This window comes from Poecilia reticulata, linkage group LG15, assembly GCF_000633615.1.
Source record: "Poecilia reticulata strain Guanapo linkage group LG15, Guppy_female_1.0+MT, whole genome shotgun sequence".
Taxonomy (NCBI): domain Eukaryota; kingdom Metazoa; phylum Chordata; class Actinopteri; order Cyprinodontiformes; family Poeciliidae; genus Poecilia; species Poecilia reticulata.
In genome coordinates, this window is record NC_024345.1 from 12,529,918 (window position 1) to 12,542,861 (window position 12,944).

General features: G+C 41.0%; 1 protein-coding gene across 1 annotated transcript in view; it reads right to left on the minus strand.

The window, feature by feature from the left end:
• Positions 1 to 478: 478 nt before the first annotated feature.
• Positions 479 to 12,944, minus strand: part of LOC103476752 (protein FAM53B-like) — a 31,167-nt gene continuing 18,701 nt past the window's right edge. Inside the window, exons 4-5 of the mRNA XM_008429299.2 lie at positions 10,457 to 11,280; positions 479 to 1,688 (exon numbers count right to left, since the gene is read on the minus strand). Of these exons, the coding sequence (XP_008427521.1) occupies positions 1,332 to 1,688; positions 10,457 to 11,280 (1,181 nt within the window). The 3' untranslated portion in view covers positions 479 to 1,331. The remainder of the gene's footprint in view (positions 1,689 to 10,456; positions 11,281 to 12,944) is intronic.

Below are 12,944 nucleotides of genomic sequence, written 5' to 3' on the forward strand. Positions count from 1 at the left end.
CCTTGGTCTTTACACTGTTGTCGGTTCACAAACATCCTCTAACAAACCTCTGGGATCTTCTCAGAAGAGCTGCATGTAAGGTAACTGATTTTATTTAGGGACACCACAGTGAAGGCTGCTGAAATGCAGGCTACGAGTTTTCTATTTTTATTTTAAAAATCTGAGTGTAATGTGGTCAATAATATATAATCACAGTAAGTTACTTCTGGTCACCATGATAAATTTTGGAAAAACTGCATGAAAAGAACTATAAATGAAACTTTACCGGTAAATAAAAATCAGAAAATACTGCAGAAGATTGAAAAGAGAGTATTAAAAAAACAAATAGAAAAAAAAAGAAAGTAGTTCAGAAACATGATGCAGGAAGTGACTGTGGGGGAAAGGGTGCAGCTTCTAAAGAGCACCTGGAAACTGCTCATTTCAACTTTGATCTAGAATCGGCCTTGTGCAGAAATGAAAGAAGCAAATAAACCAGACGTATTTGTGCAGGTTGTGAATTTATTTCCATTCAGTTAGAAGAAAGGCCTTGAAATCTTTGCTCCTCCGCAAACAACATATAAAAAAAATACCCCCGCCCCTCCAAAAAAGAAAAAAAAAGTAGAAAAATACACACTGCTGTTTGAACCCAAAAAGAGATTCAGTGTTTAATTCAAATATACACTTTGCATATAAACGTCAGAGACAGTGGCTTCAGGGGGAGGCTTCTCTCCTTGAAAAGAACTACAAGAACAAGCATTCAAAAGAAGGCACTTTTTGATTTTCTTTTTATTTTCTTTTTCAACTCTTCTTAAAGCTTATGGAGCCTACATTCAAACTTAAAAGATTTATGTGTGCGCTCAATAGACAAAGGAGAAAAACAAGACTGAACGTCTGAGAGAAGACCTCTTTGTCTTCTGTTTCATCCCCAACTTTCAGATTACTCTGAAAATAGCAAATCTGAGCTGAATACATGTGAGCTCAGCTACTACTACAGTACTAAAAAAAAAACACTAAAGTGAGCTGACTTTGGAAAGATTATCAGGTTGGAAAGAGATTGAGGGTTAGGAGATGCTTTTTAAGACAGAAACCCCCAATTTTCCACTCCTGAGGTAAGTCAAATCACCAACCCATAAGAAATAAAAAAAAAAAAAAAATCCTTAAAGGGTGCTGCTTTTTGGGTTAAAGCAAAAAGAATGTTCAAGGCATACGTGAAATTCAGAAGCTAACCTTCGGCAACATACTTAATATTTTATTATGGATCACTTTTTGAGTCCTTTAACTATCTTATCCCTTTCATGGCGTTTCATTAGTCACCTCTCGGTACATTAAATGTGACCTTATACAGTGGATGTTCAGTTTCTCTCAATTTGCTCAAGGTCCAGCTCCCCGCCGAGCTGGAAAATGTCCCTCTGTTTCCCGCAGTCACCCTTCCAGAGGGTGCGTTTACCGTCCACAGTGCAGCACGCAGGGGAACCGGGCCGCGAGTCCACGCTGCAAGCGGAATCGCTGTCTAGCTCCCCGTAGGACGAGTCCTCTTCCTCGTCGTCCGCCGCCGTGTCCGTCCGCGACTCGAGCCCCCGCTCGGACACAGCAGCGAAGTCCACCTCCGACCGGCTGGCGGGATCGAACGAGCGCCCGCCCGGGCTGGACTCGAAGCCGTCCGAGGACGAGAACCCCGGCCAGCTGAGGCTTTGGAAGGTCTGAAGTTTCTGGATGGAAGAAAGAACGGATGGAAGAAAGAAATTCTTAACTCCACTTCAGTGAAACTATAAAAGTTAAAGAGTTCTGACAGTTCTCAATTTAAACCCAAGTTTGTTTTCCCCAGGAACATATGAGTAGATTGCGTTTCTGTTTGGGTAGCCAAAAAGCTGGCTTTGCCTTTCATCAACAGCATGTGTACATGTAAACACAAGAGCACACAGAAGCCACTGGGGGAACATGCACATGATTCCGACCACTCTGGGTCGATAGTGGAAAAAATAAAAAAATAAAATAAAAAGAATCAACGGGATGAGCTGCAAACCACAGAAAGTATATTCCATCCAAGTGCGGTCTGGGCTGATTCATGGCTACAGACACACCAAGTACGGTAAAGTCATTCCTTATTTAAGTCGCCGAGAGTTTCAGATGGAATGTATGCGAGCAAAACACTGCATCCCCGCTTCCGAAACGTGGCGTTAAAAGAGGCTCAAAGTTATCTGCTTCCTCTCTGCAGCGAACAAAGACAGAGGTGCAGAGCGGCGTAGGGGTTAATGATCACCAGAGTGCCCTCAGGCAGCAGATGTTCAAGGCATGGAGGTGAATAGAGATGAGGTTTGCTCCACAAAGCCTAATCTCACACGACAGACACCTGTAGCGTCGTCTAAAGCATTCTGAAAAGTAGATTTTGAAGCCACGAGCTGGAAATCTGTGTGTTTTTGTGAGGTAGCCCGATCTGAAAAGAAAAAAAATAAAAATCTAAGGCAGGACGTTTTGCTGTCTGGGCTTAAAGTTCTGCTGCCTTTTGCTGGATTTAGCACGCTTCATCTGACAACACTTGAGGTGATCATGTTAAAGTGGGAGGCATTTCTGCTGTAGTAGAAAAGGGGATTTCTAAGCTTTGGAACTCTGCGTTTAACCCCCCCCAGTATTACCCCACTACTAATTATCGCAGCAGAGGGAGAGACGAGGGCAAAGAAAAGGAGGGGGAGCGGCTTCTGCACAATATGCTTTCTATAAAATCTACTGAGGCAGACCGTGCTTTGAGTGGGTGTGGTGGTGGGTCGGAGCAGCAAAGTTCTTCTGTATGCCAAGCTTTCAGATCCTACACATGTAGAATAAGATGTGCAGTGAAAGGTACTTCCCCCTTAAAGATTTTTTTTTTTTTTTTTGCTTTATTAATTAAAGTTAAATGTTAAATACAAAATGCATTTTTCAAACAAAAGGTTTTATGTGTCGAGGAGGACAAAAGAAAAAAAAATCTATCCAGACTCAGTCTGGCCTTATGTGAGAGTGGCTGCCATTAAGTGTTTGTGCTATGAGTCTTTTATATCTCCGTGGAGGGATTTTGCCCCACTAAGTTTTGCAGAATTGCTTTAATTCAGAAGAAAAACAGCCTCCTCAAAGCGTGTCGTGTTTGCAAGTGCACTTGATGTTAAGGTCAGAAACTGAAGACATTATCGTCCAGGATTTTCAGGCAGAGAGCATCATTTATGGTTCCAGCAACGATGAAATGTATCACGACTGCATGAAAGATACAGAGATTATTTTAAGGCAGACTTTGGGTATTCCACGGATGAAGATTTGGCGAAGACTGCAACTGCTGTCATTTATAACTTATACATATAAACCGAAGGCGCATGTCTTACACATTAAGTTTAGTTGTTTCTGCTTTCCAGTTCTGTTGCTACAGTGCAGATGCCTGCTGCAGGTGGGGCGTGAAAACAGCTTTGGGTTAGCAGGTACATCAGAAACAGGATGGGGACTAACACAGCGGCTTAATGCGTTTCTTCCATTGCCAACTTTTCTTTCTGAAAACTCACACAGCCAGGCATAGCAGAGGTTAAAACCGTTTTCTTCCGCAGGTGCTTTTTAGTCAACAGTTCAGACTCATTTTCTTTCTAATAATTCAAGGAGAAAAACAGAGATAAGAGATTGTAGGTGTACTTTAGGCTAAAATTCATGAAAAAGATTCATGATGTGCTCAAGTTCATGTGGAGACTATGAACGTAGCACTGGGTGTTTTGTCGCTAAATTCTGAAAATGCATGATTTGAATTTGAGCAATTTCAGACAGCCGACCTGTGTGAACTGAACGTAAAACAAGTTTTGTTAAGGTTGAAGTTGCACAACACCGTCAACTGAATAGCTGCTACAGAACTCGGGCATTCCTCCAGAGAACAGAAAAAGGAAAACACTGTTTGCATGGCATACTTTGGTACGGAGGGTGACGGGGTTTGTTATTAGTCTGTCACATTTGAGCAAAATGCAGTGTCATCATATCCTTAGAGATGTTGTCAACAGTGTTAAATAAAGTCACAAAACAACATTTTGTTCTACTTGATATGCTTCTGCTTTACAACGGTGTTTACAGAGAAGGAAGGAACAGAAATTTCAGACACCTGCTACTCCGAGGGCCTTTGGCGTTTCTGTTAATTTTAGCAACAACAGCGGTCTCCGCTACTCTTGAGAGGAGAAATGCATGCAGCTATATGTGGCCCGGTCTGCAATTTTCCTGCCACAGCAAACTAAATCCTAAAATCAATAAACTCGATACACAAACGGTGCATTTTATGTATTTATATATATGATAAACACCAATCAGGCATTTCTTTTTTTCAAAGTAGGAGCCATTGGAGCACAGTCTTTAAATGAAAACATGCATTCTACAACACAGGATGGAAAGGCAGCTGCAGATTCACCCGCCAAGACGTTAGGCAAATTTCCCCCTGGTAATTTGGGCAAACAACCGCGTCGTAAGTGAAAGGGGAAAAGTCCTGCACCGTAACTGAGAAGAGTCATGCAGATTATAAACACAAATACTCGAAATAACATAACATTAAAATTGGAAGGAACTTTCTTTAAAAATTCACGCCGTCGTTCATTTAGTTCTGCGGTGACACTAAATAAGACTCACAAGCTCTGACTGCCTCAAAGCGATTCAGGTTACTATTTTATCATCACAGCTGAATGTGGCTATCAGATGATCAAACACCAGATAAATTCAGGGTCAGTTCCGCTGATACCAATACTTTCTTTTTCAGATTTAAGTTGGATACCCCATCAAATATTTCTGTTTTGTGATTCTTCCTTTCTTCCAAAAACTAAGACAAGTTTATATTTGTCTACAAAATATAACACGATGAAAAAAAAATTTAAAAAGCAAATTTGTGTGCATTTTTTCCTAAATAAATAAAGTGGGACAAAAATTATAATCTGAAAGGAAATCAAAACAAATCGTTCTTGTGATAGATTTAAGAAACTGCAACGCAATAATAAAGTATAATTTCAAAAAGGAATCTGAAGTTAAAGTAGCAATCTGACACTGATAAGGTGTCATTATCAATATTATGGATTGATCTGCCCACCCCTACATATAGACGCGCATATATTTATGTATACACATAAATGTATGTGTATACATTTATGGCAAGTTGAAACGTGCTATTTTTGAAAGTACGGACGCACAGAGACACCCAACTAGGAGTTCCCACAAGCCTCCTGGGTTTGTAACTCAACATTGATCACCATGTCTGCAATCCCAGAAATGGAACAAGATACAGGGGGAGGAGGGGGCAGAAGAGAGAACTTGGACCAGCAGGAAGATATAAATAGAGAGGAAAGAGGAGTTGTTCCGCTATCTCCTGGAATAATATTTTCTTTCTTAGTCTGCCAGGTTTTTTTGTGTGTTTTTTTTCCCTCTGAGCTCATACAAATCTGCGCACACATGAACAAACATTGAATTTGCCCAACATGCCACCTAAACCGCTGACGCAGCAGCACTAAAAGATTCTCTGTCATTGTTCGTCAGGATTTGCAATAGCCCAAAACTCAAGTAATCAAGTGATGAGACAGACGCTGGAAAAGTCATTTCCTAAAAAGCAGAGTGTACGCTGCCTCAATTTCGCTCTGCAAGTTACCTACTACCAAGAGATAACATTTTCCCTCCTGACAGCTGGCGACGCCCGCCGTTCTGTGGAAAAACAGAGGCGCGCCAAGGTGAAAGGGCAACCAGGGATAAAAGAGGCAGTTGACTGAGGGGTGAACTGACACACATTGCTTGCTAGAAGGATATTCAAGGAATCCTGGTGGTGGCAACATGCAAATCCCTACAGTGTTCGGGTTATAGCCAATTAGCACGACATGCATCCCTAGAATTCACACCCTCCTTCATTGACGTGGTCCGGGGGAATCTAAAGGCCAAATTACACCATGTTCCACCGACAAAACACACAGGAGACTCATCCGGCCGCAATCCTTCTCCCTAGTGAAAAACAAACACACCTTCGAAAGGAACAGCTTCATTTCTAACCCTTCCAGTATAAAGTTTTCTGTTTGTCAATCATGATCGTTTGCTTTTTCCCCCCTTTTCTTTTTGTTACTCATCTGCACACACACACACACACACACACACACACACACACACACACACACACACACACACACACACGCACACGCACACGCACGCACGCACGCACGCACGCACACAACTCTACAAACATAAAAGGTGTGAGAGGAAGTAGAGATTTATAACGACAGCCCGAGGCAAAGTCGCAGGGCACCCTGACAGTTTGGTTGTAAGCCACACACCCACTTTTTAAGAAAATATGAGAAGATGAAGACCTGAGGAACAGGAATAAATATATATAAAATCTGTCTTGCACTTTCATTTTAAAATGGACCAGGAAGCTGTAGGCAACGTATTGTGCAACAGATAGGTATGAATTGGTTAACAACATCAAGACATGCTGAGGTTTCGGACAATTGTGGTTTCAAAAATGTTAGAGGTGCGCAATGTATTGAAATGCGGTCAGAGTGTGAATGTGTTTGATCTTGAAATCAAGAAATTTTTTTTTTACAACCTCATATTTCGAGCTCAGTACATGCAAATTCTGCATTATGACGCTTTAGATCTTACTCACATTTGATGTGCATTTTTTGATAGCCAAGCTACTAAGTCTAACAAAGATCAGTGGGAACATTATATGGAAGAGAAAGCAAGAAAAGAGTCCAAATATGTTTGTCATTCAAAATCTACAAAACATTCAGCAGTAATATCATAACGACAACCTTATTTCGATAACATGGAAAGTATATGATATCATACATTGAAAAAAAAAATCGGTATAAGGTATATAGGGCCTAAAATTGAGATGATAAACTTAACGACTTTTTAAGATCCAACAGAAATCTTCTTGTTGTGCAGGTTGGCTGAGTTGAAGAGTGGCAAGTTATGAGAAAGCACTTTTGAATAAAAGCCATTAGATCAGGGGTGTCAAACTCCAGTCCTGAAGGGCCGCTGTCCTGCAGTTTTTAGATGTGCCACAGGTACAAAACACCTGAATCAAATGGCTTAATTACCTCCTCAGTTCTCCAGAGCCTTGCTAATGACCTAATTATTCTATTCAGGTGTGGTGCAGCAGAGGCACTTCTAAAAGTTGCAGGACACCGGCCCTCGAGGACTGGAGTTTGACACCCCTGCATTAGATCATGTTAAACACGTGCTTCTTATATTTACACTACAGCCATGGACTTGTAGCGCTTTATGCAGCTTAGCTCACAAAAAAATATCGTCTCCTGCACTGACTTACTAAGACCCAACTAGGCCACAGCACTGTACGAAAAACAAACCCAAACTTTGTCTTCGCAGGACGAGCATAAAGAAGCACTCCGTATTTCTTACTACGATTATTTTCAACATGCTCGCAGCTTGCAAAGAAAGGGAAGTTGTGGTAATTCTTTACCAAAATTAGCATATTTTCAAGTTCTGAGTTTGACATGCAGGAGCCTGGTAGCACAAGTGCTAGATTATCCAGTAGGTGTGGTCGGCACGCACTAGTTCGACTTGGTCATAACATCATTTGTAGCAGATCTGAGCTTGCCAGATCATCACACCCTCACTGTTCTGGCACTGCTTGAAGTTACTGCAGCCCTCTTAGGAGCGTTTTTGCAAAGTGCATCGGCTGCCACCAAGCTGCTGCAAGGACCGATGTAAGATCGTTACGCTAATGAATAAAGTACCAAACTGAGCCGTCTTACACATAGAGAGCGGCATGCACCAAGCTCCACATGGAACAGGAGATGTGCTTGAGAGATACGGACTCACCTTCATATTGTGTGTATAGGCGGTTTGTAAGGAGGCCACAAAAGTAGCAAGCTTTCCAACTTGAAGAAGTTTTATCATTTAGTAATCAAGAAATCCAAATAAATTCAGAAGTCTAATAAAAAAAAGACATCATAGCTTTAATAGCACTGGTGAAGAGTAAGAGCTTCAAAGAGAGATTGCCATCATGCACATGCAGATTAAATTTCTCACTCCAGCTATGCATGTGGGCAAGGGAAGCACACGGATAGCGAAGCCTTGAAACGGCCCATCAAACCTACACAGCCTCTCTTGCTTCAACAATGCTGGTTTCAGTTGTGCAAGTAAGATAAAGGTAATCTGGCAAATCTGCCAGACCTTCAGAACACACAGTTCCTTAACAATCACCTGGAATCAGCGAAGGTATTGAAAGAGATAAAGCTGACTCCACGAGTGCGCGTACACTTTTAATGTGTATATAGATGTGTCATCAGTGTTCTTGTTTCCCCCCCTTTTAGTAGCTGGCACGGCTGGAGGAAACATGCCTGCTAGGCTCCATTACCAAGGCCTAGCTGATCCAGCCCTGGCTGAGTCCTAAGGGTGACTGGCTGGGAACACGGCAGCTTGTAAAACAAAAGAAAAAATAAAGGAAGGGAGAGTAGATGGATAAAATGATGATGGGTTCTAATCAGGGAACAGGAAAAGGACAAATTCCCCAGACAAGAAATGTTATGGAAGTACATTTCAAAGGATCATAAAGTTGTGCTCAGGAAAAAAAACAAAAAAAGTTAAAATAGACATGGTTTAAAATCCGATAGCCCAAAGCCGTTCTGGCTTTCATGCTGCCGATCGAGTCCAGAATTTTGGCTTTTCATTGAAAACTATAAACGGAATGAAAAAGGACAAGCTCTGTAAAAACCATCAGGGCGAGATTTAAAACAGTGCATGTTGTTAGACAGCTTGTGTCGTTCTATTTCGGGTTTGGGTTTGTCCAGGGGTCGTTTATAATGTTCCAGCGCTTCCTCTGACCTTACGAAAAGAACAAACAAACTCTCGACATGGGGAAGGCAAGATGGAGATCAGCACATCCAAATATCCTAAAAATTAATCACCCATTGTTTCTTTCACTGCTTTGACAGTAGAGAAAATACACTTAGTTTACCATAACAAGTTCCTCCGTGGGATGGATTATTTTCCGATCGTGTTAACAAAAAAACAGTGCACAACTCGGATGTGCATGGGTGCAACTCATAAAATCTGAATATCATTTAAAAGGTTATTTATTTCCAGTTTCTCAAAAGGATGCAACACTGCATAAGATGAATAAGAATGTATTTACATGATATAAATTTTATGTCAAAGTGCTAAATAGTAATAAAGAGCAGATAACTGCCCAGCAGACACAATTATTGACCCACTCCAAGAGTAAAAAAAAAAAAAAAGCTACAAAAGATTACTGGTTAAGAAGTTGGCTTTTCAGAGAAGGGTAATGGAAAGTTAAGTGGAAGGAAAACAGTAGAGAAATGTGCACAGCAACAGAGATAACTGCAGCCTTTAGAGGACTGAGAAGGAAAATGCATTCAAGGGTTTGTGAGAGACTTACAAAGGTGTGGATTATGGCTGAGTCAGTGATATAATGGCTACTGAACACAGTAACACAGTAGTGACATACAGTAGTCATTAGACGATGACATGGTCTAGTACAGTCACAACCTTTGTGTTAACCCATTCCTGATCCATCATGGTGATCATGTTAACCCAGGTTAAAGAGGAGAAAGACTGGATTATTGTTTCATGCTCCAAAGTTCTCTTTAACTTTATGTTTCCATGGCATTATTTTAGTGATCTGAGCGGATATGTCTATAAATGAACAATAATTTGACTCGTACGAATAAATCTCACAAATGCTCACTCAGTAGAGCTCAACTCTGACAACTCTCACTCAGCCTGCACACGGCTCTGCGTCTGTTCGCTCAGTCTCTGCGCTCGCCGCTTTAGTTGTATGTAAATGAACCACCAGCCAATCACAGACGAGTCTTTTTCAACCAGGTGGCACAAAAAGGATGCCATACATTTAATGGATTCTGCAGAAAGAGTGTAGAGGGCTAAACGGTGGGTTGTTATGGTGATTTAGGGAGCCATTGTAATCTGTTGGTGTTGACCTGCAGTATTTTATGAAATCCAAGTTTTACACAGATGCTGATGTAACGTTTTAATTGAGTTACAATAAAGATAAGTATGATAAAAGTTAAACTTTTGGAACTAAATTCATAATTAATATAATTATCATAGTTTATATCATTTGTTTAGCTGTGTGATTGAACGTGGGAAACTCCACTCCATGAACTGAAGGAAAACTTCATTTAGAAAACATCTTTCAGGATGATTTAATCCAGCATAATCACACTAAGACAATATTCTCTAATTATGATTGAGGATCACCTTAAGATGCCTTTGGTAAAAAAAAAAAAAAAAAAAAAAAACATGTATAAGAAGGTATTTGTGTAAATATTTCACCCAGGAGTTGGCAGAATTTAATAAAGTGCATTTTACAGAATAACTTATAGACATAAACTGAAAGTGGTTTAAGTTCAATCCCATGAAAAAGGGAGAGCACCAGAAGTTTCTCACTTATATGGTTTCAAATGAATGTGTGCTTGTGTGTGCTTGTCAGTGAGTGTCATCATTTCCAACTAACCTGAGTCATCTTTGCCAAATCCAGGGAGGGACGCTGCTCCTGGGCATCCTCTGGCCTCCTGCGCTTCATAGCAATCTTTTTGTCGTTCAGCACACAGGGCTGGGACCTGCTCCGAGACAGACTTCCCTTGCCGGCGCCTCTCCTTCCGAGCTCCGGGGTCGAGTCCGGAGAGCTGGTCTCGGATGCCTCCTCCCCCTGGAGCTCTCTCAGACTGATCTGCTCGTGGGAAAGGGACAGAGGCCGGAGGAAGACCTGACTGTGGGAGTGGTGTGAGAAGACAGAGCTGGGGGAAACCGAAGAGGCGGTGAACTGAAGGTGGAGAGGCAGTTGCTGGTTAAAGAGTGGCGGGTCCCGGGCGCCGTCTGAGGGGGCGCTCAAGCATGAGGGCAAACTAAAGCTGGAGCTGCGCTGCATGGGGGGGAAGTGGCCCGCTCCGCCTCGGACGCTCCCCCCGCTGTGGTACCTACGTTTCTCCACCGACGTCCACACTCGGGAGCCCTGAGGTCTCCAAGATGAGCGGAACCCACTGAACTCGTCTGAGAAGGACAGGGAGCGGCATTGCCGCTTGCTCGGGGGAGCCGCAGGAGCTTGGGTGGCGGGTGTGAAATGTGTCTGGGCGGGCGTCGCGTGGGTGCCGATCGTGCCGGTGTTACCCAGAGTGAGATCTCTTATCAGACTGGTGATAGCTGTGGTGCTGCCCGGCTCTTTGGCCCAGTGCAGGCCTCCGGGTTCAGGCACCACGTCCCACAGGCTCTCCAAACTGGAATCTGTAGCTTTCTGCTGGATGGCGCAGCTTCGTCCCAGGTCCAACCATCTGTCTGCCTCTGAAATTAATAATAATAATAATAATAATAATAATAATAATAATAATAATAATAATAATAATAATAATAATAAAAAACACGCTCAGTCTGACATAAACAGAGATCTGAAATCATAAAAGCTAAGAAAAATGCATTACATTAATAAGAGTATTGTGGTCTCCAGCTTGCATACACAAGTACTACCAAAGTATTGAAAGCTTTCTAGAGATATTAGGAGATATTATTATCTATCAAAAGCTGCTGCAAGCTAGAAAGGAAACACACAGCTAAGAAGAAAATCCAAAAGAAATTTATGAGCTTTGACTTGTACGAAACAACAGGCTAACACTCGTTTGTCTGAAAATGCTGATTCATAAATGAATAACCCGAACAACTCAGCCCTTCAACCCAATGTTGCTCATATGTGATGTCGATAAAACCTAAAAAAAAATGGATAATGTTGACTGTAAGAAATGCGTGAGTTAATGCTGACTTAATATTTACTTCTATTACTGATACAGCGTCAAGTTACCAGTCAAGTTTCTAAGACAGCATCTGTTCCCATAAAAACTAAAAATTGATAAACTAAATTGATAAAAATGATAAACAAAATAAATTAAAAAAAACAATTAATATTGCCTGACTTATTACATTTAAAGAGTGCTTTTATCAATATTGTGATTTTAGGCTCAAAATATTTACTTTGTTTGTGGAATCAATACTGAAGCTAGATTTATTTTTCTTAACTTACTTAGTAAAAACCAGAAAGAGAGAAAGAAACTTCACAAATACGTGCAACTTTGTGTCGGTCTATTACAGATGTGTCCTGGGTTAAAGGTTATGGCTGAAAAGAGAATTTGATAAATCTATTATTGCCAGTAGGTTACACATTATATATAATCATTAATGTACAGCTACAATTACTTGAAAGTACAGACATGGGTGCACAAAACGGTGCTTTGAAACTGATTCCCACACACACACAATATAAAAAAAACTGAGTGTGCTTCGCTGACACTATCTTGACTTTGAGCTTCTACACACATACAGATGCAACGCTTTGAGTGGCCAGTATGACTAGAAAAACGGCACATAAAATCAGTTCATTTACCATCTACTTTCCACCAAACAGAACTTAATATCACACATTAATGAACTAGCTGGGAAGAACAATGCCAAGGGAACCAATCAGGCAACAATGGCACAAATACTACTATTAATGTGTTCTTACACTTTTTTCTTGAAAATAGAGTTTTAAAGACTTTACAGCTCACATCAGCACAGAAGTTTTTGTTTTAAGTTTTGGCTACTTCTGCGATTAACTTAACACCCCCGATTTATCACATAATATCTAATAAAACACATTCAAGTTAAGAGTTTTGTGACGTGACTAGCTTTGAAAAAGAATTTAAGGACTATGACTAACTCTTCCAAGACACCGTAAAACCTAGTATTTATTGACCAGAGCTTCAAGATTAGTAGGAAGTTTAAAAAGGTGGTCGTTTTAAAGAGGAATTTGCCAAAGAAGTGCTCATTAAAGCACAACGTTAGGTAACCAACAGTATGACTAAGAGAGATCACAGTGTGTTTGTGTTGGATTATTTTCCACAAGAGCAGATGGAACACAAGCAGAAAAACCACAGATGAAAGTCTTGTCTATTCATTTCGTTATTACAGACAATTTT